The sequence below is a fragment of the Gekko japonicus genome, unplaced genomic scaffold (assembly GCF_001447785.1).
Source record: "Gekko japonicus isolate JY-2015 unplaced genomic scaffold, Gekko_japonicus_V1.1 scaffold1410, whole genome shotgun sequence".
NCBI classification, from domain to species: Eukaryota; Metazoa; Chordata; class Lepidosauria; order Squamata; family Gekkonidae; genus Gekko; species Gekko japonicus.
In genome coordinates this window covers 50,226-77,717 of record NW_015168693.1, presented here as the reverse complement: position 1 = coordinate 77,717, position 27,492 = coordinate 50,226, and the positions used below count along the sequence as shown (strand labels likewise).

Here is a 27,492-nt window from a genome sequence, read left to right as displayed (position 1 = left end):
CAGGAATGGTAACTCTAGGCATGGTTTTATTCTTAATCACTAATATATTATGTATATTTTCTTCAATCTAATTGTATTATAACAGAGGGAATGGCTAATCATAGAGCGTTAGAGTTGGAAGGTACCTTGCAGATCATCTAGTCCAACCCCCTGCACTCTGGGACATTTTAGTGACAGAAAACTGGGCAGGTATTAGATGTGGAAGCTCTTACATCTTATATTCTAATAGCAGTCAGCACATTTTGGATACTTAGATCCGATGACCAGAGCTGTGAATGGTCAAGACAGTTATTTCTACTAACCTGAAAAGGGCCCCAGGTTTGCCAAAAAGAGGTGGGATATATATAAAAAAATGGGTGGTTTAAAAGCCACAAAAATGATAAAAGAAGCATCTGTAGCGTTAAGCAACGACTCCCTCAGTGGCTGTTGCTAGGCAACCACAATAATTCAGGCTTGGCTCTGTCAATAAAAATCAGCAGGAGATGGCAAAGTCCTTTCCAGACCTATTTTGGCCATTGAGGGAAGAGTTATTCGGGCCAGGCTAGGGTTGCCAGCTCCCAGTTGGGAAATTTGTGGAGATTTTGTGGTGGAGTTTGAGGAGGGAGCAGAGAGACCTCAGCTGGATATAATGCCAATGTGTCCACCCTCCAAAGCAGCTATTTCCTCCAGGAGAACAGATCTCTGTCATCTGCAGTTCAGTTGTAATACTGGGAGATCTCCAGGTCCCACCTGGAGACTGGCAACCTTAGGTCTCGAAGCAACCTCCGAGTGACTTGATACCAACCGACTTCCATGACTCACTAGGCCTGGCTGCTTGGTACTGTTCGATAGCAACCACCTTATGGAAGCCAGTGTGGTGTAGCAGTTTGCACTTCAGAGTAGGGTCTGGGAGACCAGGCCTGAATCCCCATCTTGCTGTGGAAGCTCACTGGGTGATTTTGGACCAGTCACATACTTTCAGCCTAACCTACCTCACAAGGTTGTTGTGCAAATAAAAGGGAGAGGAGAATAGTGTAAACTGTAAGATCAAGTCTGATAAAGGGCCAGTATTAAAAACCTAGTTGAAACTTATAATATACAAAAATACATCTATTTATTAGAAAGACAGTTAAAAACATATAAGGGCCCAATGAAAGCCTCATTAAAAAGTTCAAGTGGCCTAAACACAAGGGCCAATACACGTGACCTGACACGTTTCTGCCCTATTGGCTATCTGCTTGAGGATGCTCTAGCTCTGACTAAGATAGCCACACAGGTGCTTTTTGGACCTAAATTGGAAGATGTTCTAATTCAGCAGATGTGCATTTGGCACCAGACACATGACTTTCATCTTTAGAGGCCTCACAAACATCTTTGTCTTGTGTCTATAGACCTTGCTGCTTAACCTTCCTTTTCTTGGTCCAGTATTACCTTATTGGTTATCTTATTGTAATATGTACCTCAATACTGTTTGACCTCTGAAGAAGGCCCCAATAGGGCGGAAACGCGTCAGGTCACGTGTACTGGCCCTTGTGTTTAGGCCACTTGAACTTTTTAATGAGGCTTTCATTGGGCCCTTATATGTTTTTAACTGTCTTCCTAATAAATACATGTATTTTTGTATATTATAAGTTTCAACTAGGTTTTTAATACTGGCCCTTTATCAGACTTCTTTCTTACCCCAGTGGACAGCACCACAGAATTGGGCCACAATTTCCTAGGCAGAGGCTGCTGGGGGGGGGGGCTTAATACAAATGGGCAGATAAAGGTAGGTTGTCTGTTGGATGGGAAGGAGATAGGGTTGCCAACTAGAGGTGAGGTGGAGATGGAGCCGGGGGGGGGGTTGAGGAAGGGATGGACCTTAGAGAGGTACAATTCCATAGACTCCACCCTCCAAAGCAGCCATTTTCCCAAGGGAACTAGGGTTGCCAACCTCCAGGCAGGAGCTGGAGATCACCCAGAAATAAAACTGCTCTCTAGATGACAGAGAGCACCTCGCCTGGAGAAAAAGGCTGCTTTGGAGGGTAGACTCACCTAGGCCTGGCTGCTTGCTACTCTTCAACAGCAACCACCCTATGAAATCCAGTGTGGCATAGCAGTTAGAGCTTCGGACTAGGGTCTGCGAGACCCAGGTTCAAATCCCCATCTTGTTGTGGAAGCTCACCTAACCTACCTCACAGGGTTGTTGTGAGAAGAAAAAAGGAGGAGACTTAAGCTGCTTTGGTCCCCACTGTGGAGAAAGGTGGGGTAGAGATGAAGTAAATAAATAATAAACATAGCTGAAGAAGGGAGGCAGATAAAAGGCAGTTTGGTAAATGGCTTAGGAGAGAAAGAGGCAGAGAAAGGGCAGAGGATATGGGGATTGACAGAAAGATGGAAAGAGAAAATACTATGGGAGAGAGATACATATGAAAGTAAGGTACCCCCCCACAGGAGGAAATGAGATGCTTCCTGCAAGTCCTTGCAGGTTCCCTCTTGTCTATATACTAATAGCGAAATCTGAGGATACTTAAATCCAGTGACCAGAGCTGTGAACGGGTAAGACGGATGTGTCTACAAACCTGAAAAGAGACCCCATGTTTGCAGAAAAATATGAAATCTAAAAAACCCCCAAAAAATACAAAGTGGGAGGTTAAAAATTCAAAAATGATGAAAGGAGGCACCTGCAGCTTTAAGCAATGGAGTCCTTTGGTGGCTGCTACTAGGCAACCACAGCGGTGGCGCAGGCAGTAAGAACGCCTGCAAAGTAAGATCAATGAACAGCCATTACGGCTGTTCAAAACCCACCGCGGTCGGGGTGAGCTCCCGGCCCACGTCCCAGCTCCCGTCCACCCAGCGGTTCGAAAGCATCATAAATGCAAGTAGATAAAGTGGGTACCTGCCCTAGGTGGCAGGGGGCACCCCTCATCCTTGTGAGGTAGAGGGATCGGTGGCGGCGGCGGCAGCGGTAACAACAATGGCGGCGGAGCAGTTCCTGACGACCCAGTGGAGCAACGTCGGAGGCGGAGCCCGGAGACGTGGAGCCTTGGAGAGCGTGGTGACGTGTGGCGCGGCGTGGTGGAGCCACCTGTGGACAGTAGCCGGAACTGCAGCCAACACAGAGCCACGTGCCAAGACAAGCCCTGTCAGAGGAAGCTGCTTGGGAAAGATTGGCTCCAGAAAAAGGGCACCAGGACGCCAGTATCTGAAGCCATGGAAGGAAGCCGGATGACAACTAGCCCGGGGTACTGGTAGGCAGTCACCACCCTGTAGACAATGTGGCCCTAGTTAGGTTAATTGGTTGGTTAGAACCACTATGTAAACAGCCCAGAGACCCTTCGGGGTCAGGGCGGTATAGAAAAAAAAAGAAATTCCAAGCTTGGCTCTGTCAATAAAAAGCAGGGGGAGGGGCAGAGCCCTTCTCCAGGCCTATTTTGGCCTTTAAAGGAGGACTCAGTAGGGCCAGGCCTGATCAGGGCTGACAGCTCCAGGTTGGGAAGTCCCTGGAGATTTTCTGGTGGAGTCTGAGAAGGGCAGGGTGGGGAGAGGAGAGGCCTCAGCTGGATATAGTGCCATGCATTCCACCCTCTAAACCAGCCATTTTCTCCAGGGGGGCAGGTCTCTGTTGTCTGGGGTTCAGTTGTAGTTCTGAGTGATCCCTAGGCCTAAAAGCAACCTCTGGGTGACCTGAAACCACCTGACTTGCATGATTCAAGTAGGCCTGGCTGCTTGATCCTGTTCAACAGCAGACATCCTATGAAAGCCAGTGTGGTATAGTGGAGGTAAAAGGTAAAGGTTCCCTTGCTCGAAAGCCAATCGAATTCAACTCTAGGGTTGCAGTGCTCATCTCCGTTTCAAAGCCAAAGAGCCAGTGCTGTCCAAAGACATTTCCGTGGTCATGTGGCCGGCATGATTAAACACCAAGGCGCCCAGAACACTGTTACCTTCCTACTGAAGTGGTACCTATTTATCTACTTGCAATTTCTTGCTTTCGAACTGCTAGGTTAGCAAGAGCTGGAACTAGAGATGGGAGCTCACTCCATCATGCGGCACACTCGGGTCTCGAACTGCTGAACTACTGACCTTCCACAGCTTGCAGTTCAGCAATATAGTGGAGTAGAGTGGAGACCCAGGTTCAAATACCCATCTTTTTGTGGAAGCTCACTGGGTCACATACTTTTAGCCTGACCTACTTCATAGGGCTGTTGTGAGGATAAAAAGGAAGAGTGGGGAATAATGTAAGCTGCATTGGTCCCCCTTTGGAGAAAGGCGGGGTATAAATGAAGTAAATAAATAATAAATATAGCTGAAGATGGATGGCAGATAAAAGGCAGGTTGGTGAATGGCTCTGAAGGAAAGAAGAAGACAGGGAAAGGGCAGAGGATATGGGGGTTGCCAGGATGTAAAGAGGAAATAGCTTGGGGAGACAGATACAGGGGAAACTGCAGTGCCCCCCTCCCACAAGTCCTTGAGGGTTACCTATCATGCAAGTGGCCCAGTAGCTGGCACCACTCAAGTGGGCCACAGTTTTCCTAGGCAGAGGCTGCAGGGGTTGAGAGAGAGAAACCTTAAGACAGAGGGGCAGATAATGGTAGGTTGGCTGTTGGGTAGGAAGGAAATAGGGCTGCCAGCTTAGGAAATTCCTAGAGATTTGGGGGGTGGAGCCAGGGGGGGCATTGAGGGGAAAGACCTCAAAAGGGTATAATGCTGTAAATTCCACCCAAAGCAGCCATTTCCTCCAGAGGAACTAAGGTTGCGAACCTCCAGGTGGGAGCTGGAGATCACCCAAAATTACAACTGACCTCCAGATGACAGAGATCAGTTCCTCTAGAGAAAATAGCTGCTTTGGAAGATGAACTCTGTGGCATTATATCCTGCTGAGGTTGCTTCTCTCCTCAAACCTTGACCTCCTAAGGCTCCACCCCCAACCCAAAGGGGGAACTGATATTGGTAGTTATCATTATTTATTCATTATTATATGAGATTTTTAAAAAACCCTTCCGTGTAGAACATTATAATTTTATTTCACTATTGCCAGAATGGGTGTATCCATTTTGAAACAAGAACAGCTGGCATATTAAAATCTCCCAAGATAGCAATGCTTTAAAAGTAACAATGAATTCCGGTTTCTAACTGCCATCAGTGAGGCCAGATAAAGGCCAGAGAGCAGCCAAGGCACCTCTCCATACTGCCTGGATCCAGATATAGCAGAAGTCCCACCCCCTCCTGCTGGCTGTGAGGAGAACATCAAAAGAGAGGGCAAGAATCAAATGGAAATAATTTTTGATTGAAAAACAGGAATAAAGCAAAACAAGTGTGCATCACAAATGGCACAGAGTATTACTTCTAAGGTTCTCACAAAACATCAGTTGAAGCATGCAAGTCTTATTCATATTGTTTGTTTATAAACTACAGTATTATTTATACAGCCACAAACCCCATATGATACACATACTATTTATAACCCTATCTAAATCTGAATACTGGTAATTAGAATACTACGTCTTCATATTCACATATACAGGGATTACTTGGAGGGAAAATTGGATAATAGTGTACACGCTATGTACTTAAGCAATAAAATATTTCTACATCACAACCTAGAATTAATTAACAATGTGCCCAACACATTGCCTGTTTCCCAGCTGCCCTTCTGCTGGTGCTGCCACCTCCTTCTCCCTCACTTGCCTGCCTGCACCACTGCCCAGTCCGCTCCTCCCCACTGGCTGAAGTGTCATTGGCTCCATCATTCCCCTGGCCTCTTCCTCCCATTTCCTGCTTCCTCACTCACTAGCTTGCTCAGTCCACCAGTGTCCCCACCAGCACCTCTCTTCTCTGATGTGGCCTCTACAGCTGCCATGGCCTGCTTTGCTCAGCTGGCCCTTCTCTTCCCTTCATTGCTACCTTGGTTGGTAAACTGGTTCCCTGCCCATGTTCCCTGAGCTCATCCATTCTCTGCCCACTTGGCAGTGGTGATATCTTCATGCTTCCCCACCACTCCTCCTCTGTATGGAGGCTTTGAGAGACAAGAGGCTGTCCTCCCTCTAAAGGGAAAAACAGTCACTTAGCTGTTTCATCCCTCAGCCTATGGGAGGGCTGCTCCTGCATCCATTCACCTTACAGAGTGGGATGGAATGTTGGAGGAAAGCACAGCAGCAATTCAGTTCTGACTCAGGGAGAGTGCAGTCATAGTTTAGGTCTGCCTGAGAAAAGAGCAGACATGTGCTGCTGATCTGTTCTTTAAAACCAACCTGTAAATAAATAAACCTTTTTTTGGTATTTGCACACAACTGTTGTCTCAGTGATCTGTGTTCTTGCCACACATTTAGCTCATGGTACTGAACCCAAAGCCCTTACTTTTGCTACTTTAATAACCTCTTGTAACTGAGGAGAAGAGTTGCTATGAGTATTGGGAAGGCCATCTCAAAATTTTATTAAATTATTAAATTTGTTAAATTATTAAATTTAAGCATTTAATGCTAGAGTCACTGAGCAGATGCTATATGCTGCTAGGGTATGGATCAGAGCAGTAACAGACAATATCGGCAGACCACTATTAAGATTCCTATACAATGTTTTGGGAATTCCTCAATGTGTGTCTGGAATAGCTCTGAGAGCCGAAGTTGGGGAGACGTCCTTTGAAACAAAGGCCTGGGATCATTCAGTATAAATATTAGAATCCTAAAATCTAACTCAAAATCAAGCATCCTTGGACTAGTCAAGTTGGACCATCACATAAGTGATTGGGACAGATTACTGGATCATAAATTATCATGTTTGGGAATTACCTATGATGTGACAGAAACCATGCATAGGCAAGAATTGACCCAGCTCATTAAAAGATGTCTGAGGGACTTTGATTATGAGAATGCATTGATTAGAACCTGCAGAGTGTGTTCATTATTCTCAGGAGGCAGTCTCCCCCCAACAAAAATGCCAAACTATTTACCTGAGCTAACTTGTCCAAAGTATAGAAGGGTATTCATGCTTGCTCGCCTGAATGCCCTACCTTTAGCGGTGATGTTAGGAAGATTTCAATGGAATTCCATATTCAGACAGACTCTGTAATTGTGGCAACAAAATCAATTCTGAGGATTATATTTTTTTGACTGCCCAGATTTTCAGATCTAAGAGCTGAATTGATCTCTCTATTATTTAATCAGGACTTTGGCTCTTCAGAAGTGAAATCAACCTGATTACTCAGAGATAAAGATAAGCCAACCACTTTGTGTGTGGCAAAATTTCTGGCAGCTGTTGTTAATTTATATAACTTTCATAGTATGACTTTTAGATTCTCCTTTTGTGAGATGAGGGTTTGCTGTTTATGATTCTATAATTAAGTAAGTAAGTAACTGAGGAGAAGGTTTACAGGTCCAAACAAACCTGGTTCCCCAAAATTATAAGAGGTCCCTTCAGTTGGTAGAAAGGGCCTGTCACAATGGCCAACAATCTTCTCTTGGTCCCCCTATCTTTTAAAAAAAATTCTTCAAATTTCAGATTTTTCTGCAAACCTGGGGCCTCTTCATTTTTTGTTCATATTCCTGTTCCATGGAAATAAAGAGATCTGGGATATTTGTGAACCAACTAATTTATTTGCTATTTCTATTATCATTTGCTGTGACTTAAAAAATGTAAACTTCTAGAATACATAAAAGAAATTCACTATCTGGACATCGTCAAATAAAGAGGACTGAAGACACTGGAAAATGTGTGGCAAGTACAGTGTCACAGATGAATTAAAGGCTCTCTACAAAATGTATGAATTAGTCACATTAGTTTCCCTACTGTGAACGAAACAGTTAATGAAGTACTGGACCTTTACATTGCATGTTAATGTGGGAAGAGGATGACAACATTACTGCCAATTTAATTTATCTGCAGGAGAGAGACTGGATCCCAAGACCTCTCTGTTTCCCTCCCCTTTAAAGGCCCTTCAGTTTCTAAACCCTTATATTCTTTTTTACCTTTCCCTGTGCAGCTTCTCTACCATTCTATTACTACTGACCTTGTTCATTTTCATAAGCCACTTAATGAGGCTGCTTGTTTTATCCCCTCCCGCACATGTTTTATCTATAGGTTGTTCAACAACTTTTCACATTTTTTAAAATTGTACAAGTCTTTTCAGTCTTCAGCTCTTCATTTTTATTCCTCTTTAACTTGGTTCAAGTGACTGTACAGAGGTCCTCCAATTGTTACGGCTCTGTCCGGTTTCCCCTCAATTATATCGTAGAGTAGTACCCCATCATCCCTCATCACTCTTCTTCAGATTTTGCATCAGTTCTCATTCATATCCGTTCTAACATTTCTTCATTAGTTTTCCTTCCTAATCAGCTCATCTTACACATTCTTCATCAGCACATTTGCAACTTCTCCAGCGTCCTTTCTTTTATTTCCTCTTGTCTATACTATACATCAGAGAAGTGCTGTACTCAGAAGTATATTTTTGCAAATTTCTTTTTCCGAGAGTTTTATTGGTCAGTGATTATAACTTCTTATAACATGTCAGTTTCATCATGCATCAGGCCCACGCAAGTTCCCCACCATGTGTGTTTCAGCTCATGCCTCTTTAAGAATGAATAATTCTCAGATTTTCTTGAACAAAAAATGTATTCCAGTGGCTGGAACCATCCACAGGTTGAGACTTCAGGGTATAAAGACCACCCCCTTTTGGAAGCCATGGCACAGTTTCATTCTGGCTACCTGCCCAATAGCAGCCAAAAATGGGCTGGAGTTCTTAATAAAGGATTTATCGGTGGTAACTGATGGGATCAGTATTTTGTACTGTAAAATGCATGGGAGGAGGAATATTCCCTTTAAATATAATAGGACTGCAGTATTCAGAAGGGCGGGTCAAAGAATAGCTCCAAAGAATAGTTCACCTTCAAATACTTATCGTGAAGTGTTAGCAGTAAAAGCAATGATGAAATGATAACAGCAGTAGTAATTCAGTTGTCCATCAGCTAAAGTAACTATTTTGAATCATTTCAACGGGATGTCAGTTTGCCAGCAACATAAATACCATGCCTTTTTCCTAACACTATACAGAATTCTTAAAGGACAGACTTGTAGGAACATGGTGCTCTGATTTAGGTCTTCTCTGTTCCAGAGCATGCATACTCCCAAAGGGTTTTTCAATAACATTTCATTCTATAATATTGCAGCACAATCTACTAATAAAATATATTAGGAGAGAGTTCAGATTGCATTCTATTTGCCGTTTTAATTTTACAACACAAACTGATACAGTAGCATAATATATAAACATTAGACTAAATATAATATTGAAGATAGAATTTTACAAGTGTGTACTTGCCTAGCAAAATCTTGGCATCTTCCACATCAAAATCACCATCCCCATCAGCATCATAGATTCCAAGTTTTCCTACAACAGAGAGGTAGAAATAAATTCAGCAATCTATTCCAACATTAAATTAAGTCTGTGTTGGAATATAACAAAAATAATAATTGTCAAGTTTTATAAAAGGTGCTATTCCAAAACACAAATGTAAAACAATCATTTTGAGAAGATGTTTCTGAATAAATTTCTGCATTTAAAAGGCGATGGGTTGGATCCTGCCAGCTTTATTACCCAATCTCACCTAATATCCCTCTCCTTAGTACATCCCCCATTTCATATGGTTTTGTCCATGAAGGTCCCATGGTCCCCAGCTCAGCTTTTTTGGTAGTTAACGAGGCACCCCCCTTGCTTTTCACGAGCAGAAAATCTAGTTAGATCCAACCCTATGTATCATATGCAAATCTGAATTCCTTTCACATAATTTAATAATTAGTACTTCAGTATTGCCTGGTATTTCAGAAACTACACAAAGCTTGTATCTAAAATACTGCACAAGTCAAATGTCAAAATGGCTGTAATCATGCTTCTCTAGAGTCAAATGGAAACTTTGCAACTGACTTCAGCAGTAGAATTACACCCAACAGCTTCTACTAAATATTTTGGTTAGCAATTCATATTTACTTATTAACACACTTGCATAACTTATAAAAAGTTACTCCGTATGTAACAAATCAAGCACAACCTTGAAGGCATCTCTTTCAAAAAGGAAACTAGAGCATTCAGAAATAATGCAGATGCATGCAATCCTCCTACAGAAAACTGCAAACCAGTATTTGTGACAATGACATAGCCATAGCCCTAGACACTCAAAGCAAGTTCAAGTGGAGAAGAGAAATACATGCTACCTAGCCGGAATTATGGGCTATTATAGATTGCGAAGCCCTTTATATTGAGGGAAATTGTTTGAGTTGAATTATTTTTTCTGCCTTGGATAACCGAACAAGGCAAAAAGGAGTGTCAGTAGAGTGTAGTGGGTGTGGTGTAATGATCAGATTAGGACTCCACACAAACCCACTGTAAAAGCTCAGGTGGCAGACCACTGCAAAGAGGTATGTGTGGTAGTGCTCAGATCATGGAGGTGCTCTTTTCTCAGATTTATTTGAAAGCACCCATAGTGTCAAATTTTCAGTATCAGTCAAGGCTTTTTTCACTGCAGCTTTTGGTGACAAAAATCGTATCGTTTCTCTGTCTGAGTGATTACCCACTTAACTGCTTCTGTGTTTATTTTCACAATTGATTTAAAAGAAGTTATAAGCCACCTTGACAGTCTACCCAAAAGAAAGATAAGGTAATTTAAATAACTAAATAATTGGGCTTTATTACTAAAATGCATTTATTTCTAGGTAACATAAAATATATTACTAAATTAGTTAAAATATGTATCTATAATAACTGCTATGGAAAATACCATAGCAACTTTCACAAATTCTGTCTGTCCCTAGGGTTGAAGGTAATGGCTTATGTAACAGTTCTATCTTGAATACAAATTTGTTATACTTTCAATAAAACCTGACCCTCTGTCTCTTAACTTACAGCCTAACATTGACTTCAATCAGATCTTTAGTTGCTGTGGTAAAGTGAGGTATCTACATTTTCCTACCCCCACTTCTCACAACCCCAAATCCCAGATAAATTCTGGTATATGATTCAGTAGATCAGTCCCATCTACCTGGAGCCTCTAAGTCTTTAGAAGCAGATAAAGAGAAACAAGATGTCCAAAAGCAGTCAGCAATAAAATCTTCCCAGTCTCCTGATTATATGAGGAAGCATCCTAGCCAACATGATTTCCCCCAAAGGAGAAAGGAAGGAATGCATAGCTCAGATGAGCAGGGTCCCACTCTGCCTTCATCACCTGCCATTTTAGTTTTCATTGATTCAGTCCCAAATTAACCAACAACAGCTGTCGAAAAAGCTTATAGTTTTAAAAACCATGGGGAAATATAATGTATAATATAGGGAGAAGGCACAAGGAACAACAATAAAGTCTACACGAATATTCTTCAAAAACAAAAAACGATGGTTACATTAGCTTTTCAGATATAAAAGGTAACTCCACCAGAGTCAGTCAAAACAAGCTGTAGAAGAAATAATAACAATTTTATATATGTGTGTGTGTGTGTGTACACATTTTTAAAAGTTTATACAGTTCATGCCCATGAAGCGTAAACACAGTTTATATTCTATAATCCTACCTTGGAGTACCTCTGACAAGTTATAACGGAAGTCCTTTGCTTTTGCTGCATGCATGGTAAAATACAGAAAGCATTATTCACAACACCCTAAACACATAATGTCATGAGATCCATGAACTGCTGCTAACTAGACCTATATTTTCTCGTTTTAACTGTTTTTAACTATTATTGCTTATATAACTTGCTTTAACTTGTTTATTTAACTTGTTTTAAGCCGCTCCAAGACTCTGAATTAAGGGCAGCGTATAAATCCAGTCTCTTCTTCTTCTTCTCTTCTTAATTGTTGATGTGTTCTGTTGTTGTTACCCACCTTGAGCCCACTTGCAAGAAGGGTGGGATATAAGTTGAAAAAATAAATAAATAAATAAACTACATGACCCTCCTACTCTTATATATGAAACATAGGCATTTCCCCCTTATAATTCTTTGATATTGGGAATGTATATATAACTTTGATCATTCTTATAACAAATAAGCCTTAATTAAATAAAGATCTGCAATGCTTGGCAACAAATACATGAATAATGAACAAGCAGCCATTATCGTTGAAGTTTTGAACCAAAATTGTAAAACAATAACTGCATGATGCTTGCAAACATTGAACACATTCTCTTAATCACTCTATTTTACAGTTTGCATTATATGGAACTCTTACCTAGGACTTCCTCGTAATCTACAAGTTCAAACCAAACCACTGCAACTGATGTCCATACTCCCAGCAGTGCAATTACCATAAACCACGTAAAAAATGAACTTCCAGAAACGCCCTCTTTCTTGCCATTCTTGTTTCCATGTTTTGTTTCTGTAATATAAAGCAATTTAATTACTATTGGAAGGCATAGCTATAGTTTCAAATTTTAAAACAGGTCATTTTATTACAAAATTCAGCATAATATGTTTCATTACATATATGCAGCAATTATTAAGATTATCTACTGATTAATCCGGACAACTGTTGGGAGAAGCAAGTAGTAGTGCTGGATATGAGTGCCTCTTACCAGCTTCAGCTGGTGGGCCAACCACAGCCCTTCCTGCGTAAAAAATCTTGCCACTTAGTTCATGTCTTGGTAATATCTAGATTAGATTAGTGGAAATACACGCTATGTGAGGCAGCCTTGAAAAGTGTCCAGAAACCACAGCTGATACAGAACGCTGAAGAAGAATGTTAACTGGAGTGGGTCATAGGGACCATATTATTCCAATGTAGTTTAAAACTACTTCTGACTTGCTTCCAAGCCTGATCCAAGGTGATGGTATTGACCTTTAAAGCCCTATATCTTAAGGACTGCCTACTCCCATATGAACCTACATAACCATTACAGTCATCTTCAGGTGGCCCCATCATCTTAGGCTCGATGGGTAGCAATCAAAGAAAGGCCTTTTTAGTCACAGCACTAAAACTGTAGAACCCCCTCCCCAAGTAGATTAATCTATCCCTCCTCTACCATTATGTTCTTACAGTGACTGAAGACCTTTCTGTTTGTTTGGCATTTCCTTACTGACCCCCTTCCTGTTAGTATTTTTAATTACTGTTTATATGTATAGTTTTTAAAGTTGTTTGTTAATGTTCTTTAACTGGCTGCTGTTCTGAGTACCCCAATTGGGAACAAAGGTGGGATAAAAATGTTTAAAATGTAATAAACACATTTTCAATGAAGAAGAAAAAATAATTTTAAGTTTCCTATTTTGTATTCGCGAGGGAGGGCAGGAAAGAAATCAAATAAATAAATAAATATTCCATGAACAAGAGTGCATACTAATTCGTTGTTGAAACAATTAAAACACATTCATTTTATACTACCTTAGCATAATCCACAACTTCTGGTCACACTGGCACATATTTTTCGCACTATAACATTATATCTACTTAGTAAAAAGCACAGGGACTGCGGAATTCATCAATCTGCATTTGGCTGTGCCTGTGTAAAAACTCTAAGCAAGCAGAAAAAGAAGAGTTGGTTTTATACCCCGCCCTTCACTACCCAAAGGAGTCTCAGAGCACCTCACAATCATCTTCCTTTCCTCTCCCCACAACAGTCACCCTGTGAGGTAGGGTGGGGCTGAGAGCGCTCTGAGATAGCTGTGACTGACCCTAGGTCACCCAGCTGGCTTTATGTGGAGAAGTGGGGAATCAAACCTGGTTCTGCAGATCAGAGTCCTACTGCTCTTAACCATTACACCAAACTGGCAAGAGCTCTGGCTGAATACAAAATTAAGTATACTGGATTGTGGGCTAAATGCCCAGAAATTCCATAAGCAGTGGGCTACAGGGCAGAACATTTTTTCAGTGACAATAGAAAGCAGATGTCCATACTGTTTGATAGGTACATAAATACTGATAATTTACTATAATAGGTATTATATGACTAATGGTTCAAACCTGAAGTTTTTCCTCATAATCTTTTCTGTACTATAGAATCTTTACTTGGTTTATTATCATCATGGATTCAATCAAGACTGTATACATAGAATGCAACATGACTCAGATTTAGCTTACACCAGATATATATTTTATAGAGTCACCAGGTCCTACCTGGCAGTCGGCAGGAGGATCCTTGGTCCTTTCTAGGATCTTCTGCCATGTGCATAAAACTTGTGCGGGGTGATGCCTTCACCCCGAAATGACATCATCACATCGCTGACATCGGGAGTTATGCTCTAGTTTTTTGGCTCTATGGTTTATAGCCAATTTTACCACAGAGTTTTGCCCAAAAACTAGAGTCACCATGCAACGTGATCATGTCACTTCCAGGTGACTTCATCATGTCAACTTTTGGGTCAGTTGGGGATGGGATTTCCCACTGGCCAGCTAGCCAGTGGTGGGGAAGTGCCCTGCAAAGGCTGGAGTCTGGCAACCCTAATATTTGAGTTGATTAATAACTGGTATTTATTTTAATTAAATTTGCAGTGAAACTTTTATATCTACATACTGCTAATCTTATCCTTTTTGAATCTTGAAGGAAGAGCTTTTGCTTATTAAATTTGAAATTAGCACTCAAAAAGCTATTGAAGTATTTTCTGGCAACATTCAGATGCCATGCACAAAGACAGTATGCTTGCTGTGCTTTTATATACTGCTCTCTCATCCCAACAACTTCTTGCTCTAGTATTTGCAGAGTTATCCAACATTTCCCGGTTTGATTAAGCTCCATCTTGTTATGATATCTCAATGCTGACACATTTTTTTTGAATGCAAATTTCTGAAAGGAATACTCTGATTTCCCAAGATGCCTAGTGGAGAGACACTACTGTCTACTCAAACTGCAGAAGTTCTTTAGGGTCCAAGGCATAAAGTCTTTCTTATCACCTACTACTAGATCTTTTCAACTGGAGATGCCAGGGATTAAACCTGGGACTTTCCACATGACAAACAGATGCTCTGATACTGAGCTATAGCCCCTCAACATAGTAGTTTCAACTATTTACATGGGAAAGAGCTTCTTGATGCCACTATGTCAACAGCTGTGCTCTCAAAACTAAAGTATCAGACAATACCTCAGTTTCAACGAAATTTTGTTACCAAAGAAGCTCACTGTTTAATATGCTCTCCCCTCCAACCCTAAATAAATTACAGAAGAGAATTCAACAGCTATATCTGCTTGAGAGATGGGGAAGGAGGAGCTGAGATACAGACTGGAAATCATTACAAGGATATATGTATATTATCTGGTGAAAATGACCTATATATTATACTTATGCAATAACTGTTGCTAGATTATCTTTGGTTTGTGCCAAAGACCTATTTACTATTCTGGACATCTTGGAAATCTTCACCTCCCAGATGTGGTTCTATCACTACCCAGCTTTTATGTCATTGTTGTTTCAGAAAATTTCCTCTATTTAATGGAAATTTGTTGCCCTGTTTTTATACCAATGCTTTTAAAAGTTAACTTTCTGCTTTTACGCTGTGTCAAAGTCTTTTAAAAATTACCCTTATTTTTACTGTGATGTCTTATCTTTTATCCCCTTTATCTTGTTTACTGCTATTTTAATTTATGTCAAGCACTTCTGTTGTTTTTACTTTGTAATAAGTTGCCTCCTGAATACTTATATGTAAAAATATAGTCATCTAGCTGCTGTATTCATAGCCAGTACAAGTTTATGAACATTTTTCAATGGGAGCCCCACATGCAACACTAATGGAATTTATATGCCATATTCTGGAACAATTAAAAGCCAAAGCTAAATGCTAAATTTTAATAGTTGCAAAAGTTCTAGATACAGAACAGCATTAGTGTGCCTTTCATTTGAACTGATAGACATTTTACTAAGCCTCACTACATGTTATGGGCCAGAATTACTTAACTTTACATTACTGAATCTGCTTGAACAGCATCACAATGAAAAAATCTTTACTTTCCCCTCCTCCAGCAAAACAGCTACTCCCACATTCTTCCATGCAACTTCTATTATCCAGCTGCCACTAAAAATTCCTTGTACACAAACTCATTTTTAAGAAATTCCATTCAGGATCCATTTTGTAGTAGTAGAGCTTTCAGCTTCTGCCTCTCAACTGAATTTTGCCATGTTCACCGACACCCCCCCCCCCAGGAGACGGTGTTCCTTAAGAAATGTTTTAGATTATAAAGGAGAGCTACAGACATATAATACATGTAATACTTTTTATAATAATTTTTTCAGCTAAATGTACATGTAGTATCATGAACTTTTAAGTCTACCAAAATAAGGTAATATATGAGCTCACTACTGTCTGTCATTTAGGCTCTAAATCAGTTTAAAGGCCATCAGGAGCACAGAGAACACTGTTCATCAGCTACTGGCACAAAATGCTTCACATTAATCGAGGTGCTCATATAACACACACAGGAATTGCACACAGAAAAAAAGATGTATAATCAATTACTACTAAAATACTACCATAACTCAAAGTCATGGAGATAAAATTAGGCCGAGTGACTTCACAGACAGGAAAGTCAATGATACATATAATATTCAGCAAGTGATATAATGAATACATGCTCTCAAAGTTAATGTTAGATCATTTTCTCTGAACAGCAGCCAAAATGCTATTCACTGCAAATACTGCATTATATAATTTTCTAAACAATTGTTTTTAAATTATGAAACCATTACTTCTATAAATATGCAAATCAGTGAAAAAATCCAAACATTTACTGAAAAAGTGATTTATTGGAAGCTTTTACTGCCAACTCACTGAGTCCTCTTTACTAGTTAATTACAACTGTATCTCTTTCTGTTGGAGATGGAAGGGGTCATTAACTTATCTGTGATATTTAACAATAAGAGTGTCAATCATGAGCCAATACTAATAACATATATTAGATTTATTTACCAATTTTAATTCATTCTAGAGAGCTAAATTAAAGTTGAAGCCCTTAAGTACTGCCAGCAATGTAGAAAGTAGGTTACTTTCCAAATCTGGTAAACCTTTGCTTTTGCTATGTTTACAAAGATACCACAAACCTCTAGCAATATAATTATGCACCTTCAAAAACCCATACAATATTTGAAAGGATCGCTTACAAACTGTGTATTAAATTACTAACAATGTTAACATGTCCTATTTGCTATAAAGGATCTAAGATAATTTGCTGTGTAATATAATTTCATTTGTTTAAGAGTCACAAGATCAAATATGATGCTAAGTCATCGGTTCCATGTATTTACCTAAAACCAGTAATAGAAATTAAACTTTTTACAAAATATTCAGATTAAAGTTACACAGCAACCACCACATTACAGACAACTTGTTATTCCGAGCTGAGAGAACATACCTGAGTCTTCAGCCATGGCATCAGTGTCTTTTATCCATGAATAAAGTAAACCTGATTATAAAACCAGTGTCCAAGATAGAATCAGCAAAAATTCACCCTCACATAAGCCTTGCAACAGCAGCAAAGAAAGTTTCTTACAGCCAACTCAGCTAAAGCCTGAAATCGGACCCAGCTGCAACTATGTTCAGAAGCTATTTTTAGTGTCATCATCTGCAAGCCAAATGCTTTTAAGCACCCATATGGTAACCCAGTGCTGACGGCAATCAAATTTGCCCCCTCCTACTAACAAAGCATCCTGGGTAGTAGGTCTTTTCCATCTCATTTAATCTCTAAAACCAACGTACCAGGGAAGCAAAACCAAACAGATTAAAAAAAAAAGATTGCAGGAAAGCATGCCTCGATGACTAAATTCTAAGAGCATTAAACCTTCTGAACAAACTCAAACAAAAGTCAGGGCACAAAGCTTGTCTGTACAATCTGGGCATCAGTCAAATGCATTTACATAATGCTGACATGCAGCTATTGAACACTTTTTGGAATGCATATCTAGAAACCGTCTACAATTAGCACAAGATATACCACAACCACAGAATGGCATTACACTGACATTGAAGCCTCTTAAGGATGTTGCATCAATGGCATCACTAGGAGCCAGGACTGTTAAGCTGTCAGTACATAAACAACAGTATCAAAAGCTCCAAGTATTTATATACCCAACCCATTCCCATGGAATCAAAAACTGCTTTGGAGCAGCTAAGATATTGATTTTAGCAACTTAGGATAAGCCACAAGTTCATAAGAAAAGGAAAGAGAGCAGAAAGCAGTGGTTGGCAGAGAGGAAAAAGGGATTTCCCTCCTCTGGAAAGGATCACAGGTCCCCCTTCTTGCAAGAGTACAGTTTCAGCCCCCTTCATGTTTAAACTCCTAGAATGGGATTTTTTGTAAATCACCCTTTTCTCCTGCTCAGATTTTTCCAAAAGGCTTGGGGTGGGTAGCAAGAGGTTAAGACTAAATTTACAATACAAATAGAGCATCCAAGTTCTACCTACATATGTGCAAATTATATATTAAAAAGTTTTTAAAATACAGAGTTTGGAAGAGTTCACCTGCTTAACTTTTTTCCCAGGCCAAACTGACAATCCTGAAAAGTCATCAGGCTTGGATTTTGAGGGGACAACAGTCCTTCACAATTTTGCATCAGCCACTTAAGAATTATTCAGATGCTAGTGGTTAAGAAAAGGCAAAATGATGCCTACTTAAATGTTATCACTCCAATGGTCTGCAAACAATATACACAGCTGAGTAGTTCAAACTTGACAGATTCAGAGGATCCACCTATCCCTCTGTAGGCTGGGCTCAATAGCTCTTACAGCCAAAATCATCTGATAAAGCTTCAGCATTTTCCCCCCACAGGGAGGCTACAGCACTCCTTTCCCAATCTTATATTCTAATAGCCACCCATGCCCCCCATCTGCAGATAGCTAAATACACAGATTGGGGCCACACAGAGGCTAAGAAGATTTTTCAGTAAATCCAGGGCACTCCCCAGGTTTGCAGAAAAATCTGAAAATGAAACAAACAAAATACAGGGGGTGTTAAATCCCCTCAAAGGTACAGGAGCCTTATCTCCACAAGCACAGGGAACACACTTAACTTTGGCGGTGGTGGCATCAGGGAGCAGCTGCACAGTCAAGAGCTCCGTACTGGGTTCAGTGGCAGAGGAGGCAGCTCCACAGCCTGGGTCTTCGTGCTGGGCCCAGAAGTGGCTGTGCATCCCAGGAGCCGCATCAGGCATGCAGCTGCAGCCTGGCAGCCATGCCAGCCACGCCATCGTCACTGCAGCCCAGGAGCCGCACTGGAAATGCAGCTGCTGGTGGCACAGCCCGGGAATCATGCCAGGCCTGCAGGCAGCAGCGGAACAGGCCTGGCAGTCACACTGGGTGCAGACCCAGCAAGAAAGTGGATGTGTGAGCAAATCTCCCTGCAAGTATCATGGGCCTACACTTGTACCTAACTATTACTCAGATAACACTGTAGCTATAGTGTTGCCATGCAAGCCTATCAATGTGTTTTTATGGAATATGAACTGTGCAAAGGGACTGTATAATATGGAGACCTGAGAATATCTGTTGAGACTGCACACCTGAAAGAGGGAAACCTTCCTTTAGTGTTGCTGCCACAGTGATAGTCCAGAGTCACCAGCCATCTTGCCTGCTGTGAGATGAAGCAGTTCCATAAGCCTGTAAAAAGCCTCAGACGCCATGCCATGGAAAAACATGAGGACAGAGAACTCCAGACGCCATTAGGAGCTTCTTCCAACACATGTAGGCAACCTCTCTTCCCCCTCTCCCAGCTACCTACAAATCTAATCAAGAGACTCTATTCATGGTTGAATAGCAACTAATTGCTCACCCATCAGCAAGGCTAGGGCCATCAAGAGACAATAGCCCTAGCCTGATGATTCAATCATCCTTCATCCAGGTGCCAGTCCTCAGTCTAAGTTTCTAGCTCTCAATATTGACCACTCCTTAGTCCCCCTCCCCTCTTCCAGCCAACCAATAGTATGTTTTATGGGACAGACTAACAGAAGGTGTCACAGAGGTGTGTGGCCAGCCTAGCCACCACCACATTATAAAAGATGCTGCCCGACCACATGGTCTCTCTCTTACTCTCTCCACGACCCCTATCGAATGCTTTAACCCTCTTATGTCCAGCTTGCTATCCATATACCCCATCTCCATCTTTAACCTTTAGTCTGCAGCTAGAGTCCACGTGGTTCTGCTGGTTCAGAGCACGTGTTCCCCATTTTCTATTTATAAACCCCTCCATTCCTCCATTGGAACGGCTCAATTAATGTAGACAGGTAAATATTGCCCAACCAACGAATGTCCTGCTAAAGCAACTGTGTTAAGGATCTTTATTTCTTAATATATGTATAAATGTGTGTGTGGTTGTGTATTGTTTGAATGATATATATTCCCCAGTAAAAAGACAATATATTTAATTGAATACAGTCCCTGTGTCTGTTCTGGTGCTTACAGCAAAGGTGCATACATTGGTGTGAACCCTAATTTCCCTATTGCCAATTAATAATCATAACTTCCCCTAGACTAATTAATAATTCAAGGCAATTTGGCTAACAATAGTCATAACTTTATTAATTTTATCTAATGAAAAGACTATACTTACTTTAGTTGAATTGACACTATAATCCACACTGACAAGATCTGGCTTTGTGGGGGAAAGCCATAAAAATGACTACAAACTTAAAGGCAAATTATCAGAGCAACTGCTGTTTTAATCAAATTAAAACTAACCATCTTACCCCAGTTCTCAAATTTAACTCCCTTCCCCCCTTTCTCTTTCATATCTCATAACCCTCAGTTCCTAAGAGTTCTACTGTTTATTTCAAGAAGACCTACAAACTTAACAAAAAGAAAAACAAACTTATGCTGCTTAGATATGGTAGAATCGCAGGAAAGAAAAATTACTTCATTGCCAAAACACAAAAAACTTCTAGCTTTATTTTACAAATCCCCCATACAGAGGCCTTGATGCTGAACAGCTCTAGGTTCTGTCTATCTCCCCTGTTATTTCTTCTTTACTTATTAGATGGTTCACTGGTAAACACAGTTCTCCAAATACAGCTGGAACAGAAAGGAGCCTTTGCCACACCACAAAAGAATCTCCTGAGAACCTGACTACTGAACTATCACTTGCAATTTTATGCAGAATGCATTCATTTTCAGTGTGCCAATCTATATATCTAATTCCCAACTTGCCCCCGGAGTGCGGATCGCTAAATTAGCGCTCCGGGGGCAGCTGGGGGACCGGGGGAGGTTTGTGCACACGTGGCCCAGTCCCCACATGTGCACAAAAATAAAAAAAGTGGAAAAAATTTCGGGGGGATGTTTAAATCCCCCCGAAAGTGCAAGAGCGTCTCCTGCGCATGCGCAGGAGACGCTCTGCGACCTACCGGGCTTGCGTGCGGGGAAAGGGAGACAGGCAGGCAGGCAAGGCAGGCAGGCAGGGCGGGAGGGGAAGGACCGGCCTCGCTGCCGCCGCCGCCACCGCCGCCTCCTCCTCCTCCTCTTTGGAGCCGGCTGGCCTGCCGGCCGGGCAGGCGAACACGCGAGCGAGGGGGAGGGCGGGGAAGGACCGGCCTCGCCGCCGGGGGGAGGACAGGCCTCGCCGGCCGCCGCCGAGCCACCACCCTCTATAGGGGGCAGTGGCCGAGCCCGGCAAAGGGGGGGGAGGACAGGCCTCTCCGCCTCGGAGCCGTGCGGGGGGGGGACCGGCCTCGCCGCCGCCACCTGGGGGAGAACGAGCGGGGGGAGAGGAGACGGAGCTCTTCTCCCCCCCCGCGAGTATCGCGGGTCCCCCTCTTGTATATCTAATTCTCAACATGGCCCCATCTGTGGATACTTAAATCCAGAAACTGGAGTGATGAATAGACGACAGATCTTTCTACAAACCTGAAAACAGTTGCAGGTTTGCAGAAATATTTGAAATTTGGAAAAGAAAATACATTACGGGGTTAAAACCCTTCAAAATAGAAGTAGCACCTGTACCTTTAAGAAACAAATGCCCTCTACAGTAGCCATTGTGGGGGTCACTAGGCAACCACAACAATATTTCCATCCCTCAAGTCTTAGTTTCTGTTGGTAGAAGGCAGCAGGAGGGGGCAGGGTCCTTTCTAGGACTGTTTTATTCTTTGAGGGTGGACTCATTGGGGCCAGGTTAAGCAGCAACCACTGGCAGGCCCAGATGCTCACTACAGTTCAAAAGCGGCCACTGCACAAAAGCCAGTATGGTGCAGTGGTTAGAGTTTCAGTCTAGGATCCAGGAGACAGATGTTTGAATCACCACGCTGCCATGGAAGCTCACTGGGTGACCTTGGGCCAGTCATAAGAGTCCCAGCTGAATCTACCTCAAAGGGTTGATGAAGATAAAATGGAGGAGAGCACATAAGGTGCTCTGGATCCCCATTGAGGAGAAAGGTGGGGTATAAATGAAGTAAATAAATAATACAGCTGAAGATGGGGAGGCAGATAAAAGGTAGGCTGGCTGCTGGAAGAGAAGGACAGAAGGAAGCAGGGAAAGGAGAAAGGGTATAGAGACTGTCAGTTTGGAAAGAGGAAATAGTGGGGGAGAGATATACTGGGAAATAAAATACCCCTGCAGGTTCTTGCAGGCCCCTCATTTGTTTCCTCCACTTTGCATTTCACTCAGAGGTATTAATAAAGATAACAGAATTATCTTTATTCAAAACATATATTTGCAAACTTCCCTATATAATGTGAAAGGCAACAGTACACCTTTATAAAAACAAAGTGTTAAAGCTACTCAAGGTAGACTGAATTTTAGGTATCAGTGTTTGCCATTTATATGGCAAAAAATATGCAATTGATTATTAACCAAACATCAGCTTTTAAAATGTTTGTCAGCCCAACACTGTACTGTATTGGTAAACATTTTTGTTAAATACACTACCACGTTTTATTTCCTAAACACACCAGTTGAGCAAAAAGATTAAACTTTACCCCAACTATCAAAGAGCCATCCCTATGGAGTTCTCAGGTCATTTATTCCCTACATTATTTTCCTACAGGGTTCATTAGTTTTACTAAATAGGCAAGGTAATTTCGGCAACAGGCTGTAAAATTAATGAATCATGACGCTGTAAATTCCTTTTGATTTCAAATACCAGGATAAATTCCAGTTCATAAAGTGAATGGATTAAGAGGTAAAATATAACTACATTTATTCAAGATTTATATTCAATGACAAGACTAGACTGTATGTGCAAAGCTCATGGTTCAGATACATTATGAAGGTAAAGGTTCCCTTGCTCGAAAGCCAGTCGAATCCGACTCTAGGGTTGCGGTGCTCATCTCCATTTCAAAGCCAAAGAGCCAGCGCTGTCCAAAGACGTTTCCGTGGTCATGTGGCCGGCATGACTAAACACCAAGGTGCACGGAACGCTGTTACCTTCCCACTGAAGTGGTATCTATTTATCTACTTGCAATTTCTTGCTTTTGAACTGCTAAGTTGGCAGGAGCTGGAACTAGAGACGGGAGCTCACTGCGTCATGCAGCAACTCAGGTCTCGAACTGCTGAACTACCGACCTTCCACAGCCTGCAGTTCAGCGTCTTAACCACTTGAGCCACTGCAGCTCCCCAGATACATTATAGTGAGACCTAAAATTAAAGAAAAGACAAGATAGATTACTGCTCTTACTGAATATGGCCCTGTTCTAATTTGAGAAACTGAGTACAGAAGAGGATGCACCAGAGACGTCTGTGGGACTCCATGGTCCTGCAAGTCAGGTTGCAAGAATCAAGCCCATACCTTGAGATGGATATTGATCAATCAGAAGCTGAGTCACATGCAGACTACTAGAATCCTGTGAGGGAGTAAGTGTACCTGTCCCCTCCCAATGATACCAACAAACCTACCTGAAAATATCAGAATGTAAACCAAGTACAAGGATCAAGGTTAGGTGACTACCTCATTAAACTTCTCCACAGCTCAGAGATAACAAAACACTGAACTGACTGATATTGTTTCTTCTGTTTAGAAGTATGGAAGATATCCTTGATGGGCGATTCCTCCTATCATAACAGGAGGTAGGGAAAAATCCAAACTTCCTGCGACTACTGCAATCTTCTCTTTTTCACAAATGTTGATACAGATGCCATTGATATAGCTGCACTTAAAAGATGGTTTGCATTCATATATTTACAACCCAGCCAATTGTACTGAGGGTTGATAGTGTTACTGCTGCTATGTTTATCAGTCAACAATATTTATATTTATTTATTTATTTGATTTATATACCACCCTCCCTGCGAGCAGGCTCAGGGCAGTTTACATCAATCTTTTATTTTAAGATACCAGAATTGCCTTTCAAGGTAGCACTGCTGACTAGAGATAGGAACAAACTGGAAAAACCTGGTTCAGGACATGTCCCGAAGCCGGGCGCTCTGCCAAACCGAACCAGTTTGGGAAGTTCAGGACACAGTGGGGAGGCCCCCCAGGCTCCTAGAGACTCCCAAATCATACGGCATCTCCAGCTGACTCTCCTCTAACCACCCACCAAGTTTGTGAAGATTGGACTTGTGGGTCCTAGTTATGGACCCCAAACAAGTGCTTTTTGGGGAGATGTCAGGCGCATGTTCTGGAGTGAACAGAATGGACCCTGTGTGAGCTAGAGGTATCAAATTTGCAATGGACCTCCCTGGGATGCCCCCTACATGCCCTACAAGTTATGCGCAGATTGGACTTGGGGTCCAAGTTACAGACCCCCAAACAAGATGCCCGCAGGAAAGTGCTTTGGGGGGAGATGTCAGGCTCAGGTTTTGGAGTGTATAGAATAGGCCCTGTGCGAGCTACATGCATCAAACTTGCAGCGGACATCCCCGGGATGCCCCCCTACATGCCCTACAAGTTATGTGTGGATTGGAGTTGGGGGGGCTGAGTTACAGACCCCCAAACATGGAGCCCCCAGGAAAGTGCTTTTCAGGAAATGACAGGTGTAGGTTCAGGAGTTTATACAACAGGCCCTGTGAGGGCTACAGACATCAAACTCGTGACAAACCTCCCTTGGATAGCCCCCTACATGCCTGACTTTGGAGGGGGGGTCAGTTACAGCCCACCAAAGAAGGTGCCCTCAGGAAAGTGCTTTCTGGGGAAATGTTGTCAAGTGTGGGTTCTGGACCATAGAATGGACAGGACAGACCCTATGCAACCTAGTAAAGGGGAAGCATCAAACTTGCAGCAGACCTCTCCGGGATGGATACCCCCCTTCACCCAGAAGCATGTACGAGAGAACTGTTGCCGGCACTATTGCAAATGGACACATCTCTGGCTGGGCCCATCCTCTTTCCAATGACCAGATGAATGCAGGGCCAACCCCCTCCACCTTGACCAGGGAGCCACCAGCACAGGAGGTGGCTGTAGTGCAGGGCAGGGCAGGGCAAGGACAACCCTCCCACCCTGCACCAGGAGCCACCTGCACAGCAGGTGGCAGACTCTCTGGGCCCACACTTCCTTTACAGGCAAGGCAACTACAGTGCCCTGCCAGGGCCTAGGATTCATCTACACAGTAGGAGGCTTACTCCCCAGGCCCACCGACTCCTACAAACAGGACTGCAGTGCAGGGCCAGCCCTGTCTGGGGCCCAAGAGCTACCCACACGGTTGTGGGTGGTTGCATTTCCCTGGGTCCACCCTCCCTCTGCAGACAGACAACATGATTACTGAGCAGGGCCAACCCCCTTGCCCTGCCTGGGCCCCAGGAGCCACGTGCAAAGTTGCAGGTGGCTGTGTCTCCCCAGGCCCACCCTCCCTCTGTGGACAAAATGAGTGCAGGGCAGAAGAACCATCTTGTAGTTCCTCTGGTTGCCACCAGTGGGAGGTGAGGGAGCAGTAGCCGTGGTGCCAGCCACTCCAGAGGTCCATCATCAGGTGGACAGTTCAGCCTCGCACTCTGGAGAGCTTGGCCTCAACCAGCTCCACCGCAGAGCAATGCACAGAGGGCAACATTCACTGTCTCATGGTCCTCCTGGAGGGAATGGTGTACCAGGCAGCCACAAGGACAAATGGTTGGACATCCATGGCAATCATCTCACTGCTGAGGTGAGTGATTGTTTCCTGAGACCTCCCCCTTGCCCTTTTTGCCAGCACTGGCAGTGTCCTTGTGAGCATGTCCTCTTGGAGAGTGGCTTGCCTTGTAGTCCCAACCACAGCTCCTGGAGCTTTTCTTTGAGTAGCCTCCTCTTCCCTCCGCTTGTCTCTTCCGAGTGGGAGTGGGCCTCTTTCACTTCCCACCCGTGGCATACACTCATGCCTCCAGCAACAACAAACGGGGGGGTGCCCTTTGCAGGTGTCTCCGGAAAACAGTAATGGCCAAGTGTTGTGGGTCCCGTCCGCTCTGGACATGAGCGCAGCACATCTGGCACTCCGCCACACATGGGTTACTCTCCAGGGTGTGGAAGTACGTTCACACAGCTCCCCATGCCCATGGTTGGAGCAGGTGGGAGTCGCAGCTGCTTCCTGTCACTGGGTCAGGGAGTGCTAGATGAGGGTGTATCAATGGAAAAAGGGGCAGCAGGGAGTTGGGAATCTTGGGATGTGGAAGGGGAGGATGCATCACCGCCATCATCCTCCAAGTCACTGCCATCACTCTTCTTCTTCCTTCCAAACCATTTCGTGGTACAGCTTAGGAGGCAATGCCAAAACCTCTTGTGGCAGTTGAGAGCCCCATGGATATGGATGGAGCAGGGGAAGTGGATGCTGAGACCCTCAATGATGTTCTGGGGGCGTCCTCCACTGGGGGGGGGCTGTTCTCATTGCCCACAACCACTTAGCACAGGGGAAAGTGATGACATCCTCCCACAGTCACAAGCGCGACCCCTTACACTCCCTCTCATGGCACCGAAGACCTGACCAAGCAAGCACCCAACCCAACTGCAGTCCAGGACAGTCGAGCAAGTGGGTCTTGACAAGTTGCCAGAGAGAGAAACAGGTAGGCAGCCAGGCAAGCAGGGCAGCAGGGAGACAGGCACAGATAGATGGCCCCCCAGAGGAGAAGCAGGTCAGTTGCAGGGAGGTTTCAAGCTAGGCGTGGAGAGCTGGGCACTACAATCACCCTAAGTCACTCCCCGAGACTGGAAGAAGGCAGAGTGGGTATAGGAGAAAAGGAGGCAGACTGACAAAGACAGATCACCCCCAAAGAGAAGCGGGTCAAGGGGGTTCTAATTAAGAGTCAATAGTTCAGTGGTCACCCCACTTACACTGGTCTGGAACTATTTCCCCAAGGCAGGGTGGGTGGAGGAGGAAAGGAGGCAGGCTGACAAAGACAGATTACCCAAAAAGAGAAGCGGCTCAGTGGTGGTGGTGGTTCTAGTGCAGAGCTGAACACTATAGTAGACACCCCAGTTACTCTGGAACAAGTCCTCCAAGGCCAGGTGGGGAAGCAGGCTGACAAACACAGATCACCCCTCAAAGAGAAGCAGGTCAGTAGGGGGGTTTCAAATAGAGAGCAGTGGGCAGTAAAGTCAAGTCAGTGGGCAGTAAAGACAAACACAGATCACCCCAAAATGAAAAGTAGCCCACAGTGCGTGGAGGGGAGATAAAATGGCAGAGAACTAAGATGAAGCCCCTTCAAAAGCAGCCCAACCCCCCCCAAAGAAAGATCGCTTGTTTTACTGCAATCCAAAGGGGGG

The 27,492-nt window shown here is 43.1% G+C and overlaps 1 protein-coding gene across 3 annotated transcripts in view; it reads right to left on the bottom strand.

Moving 5' to 3' along the window:
• The window catches only part of ASPH (aspartate beta-hydroxylase), a 42,118-nt gene extending 24,674 nt beyond the window's left edge, over positions 1 to 17,444 (bottom strand). For 2 of the 3 annotated variants that reach the window (XM_015415469.1, XM_015415470.1), the window contains exons 1-3: positions 17,265 to 17,431; positions 12,164 to 12,310; positions 9,272 to 9,340 (exon numbers count right to left, since the gene is read on the bottom strand). In XM_015415469.1, coding sequence (XP_015270955.1) covers positions 9,272 to 9,340; positions 12,164 to 12,310; positions 17,265 to 17,280 — 232 coding nt within the window. In that variant the 5' untranslated portion in view covers positions 17,281 to 17,431. Of the gene's footprint in view, positions 1 to 9,271; positions 9,341 to 11,508; positions 11,554 to 12,163; positions 12,311 to 17,264 lie in introns of all 3 variants that reach the window. The other variant, XM_015415473.1, reaches the window with a different exon arrangement.
• Between the last annotated feature and the right edge of the window lie 10,048 nt (positions 17,445 to 27,492).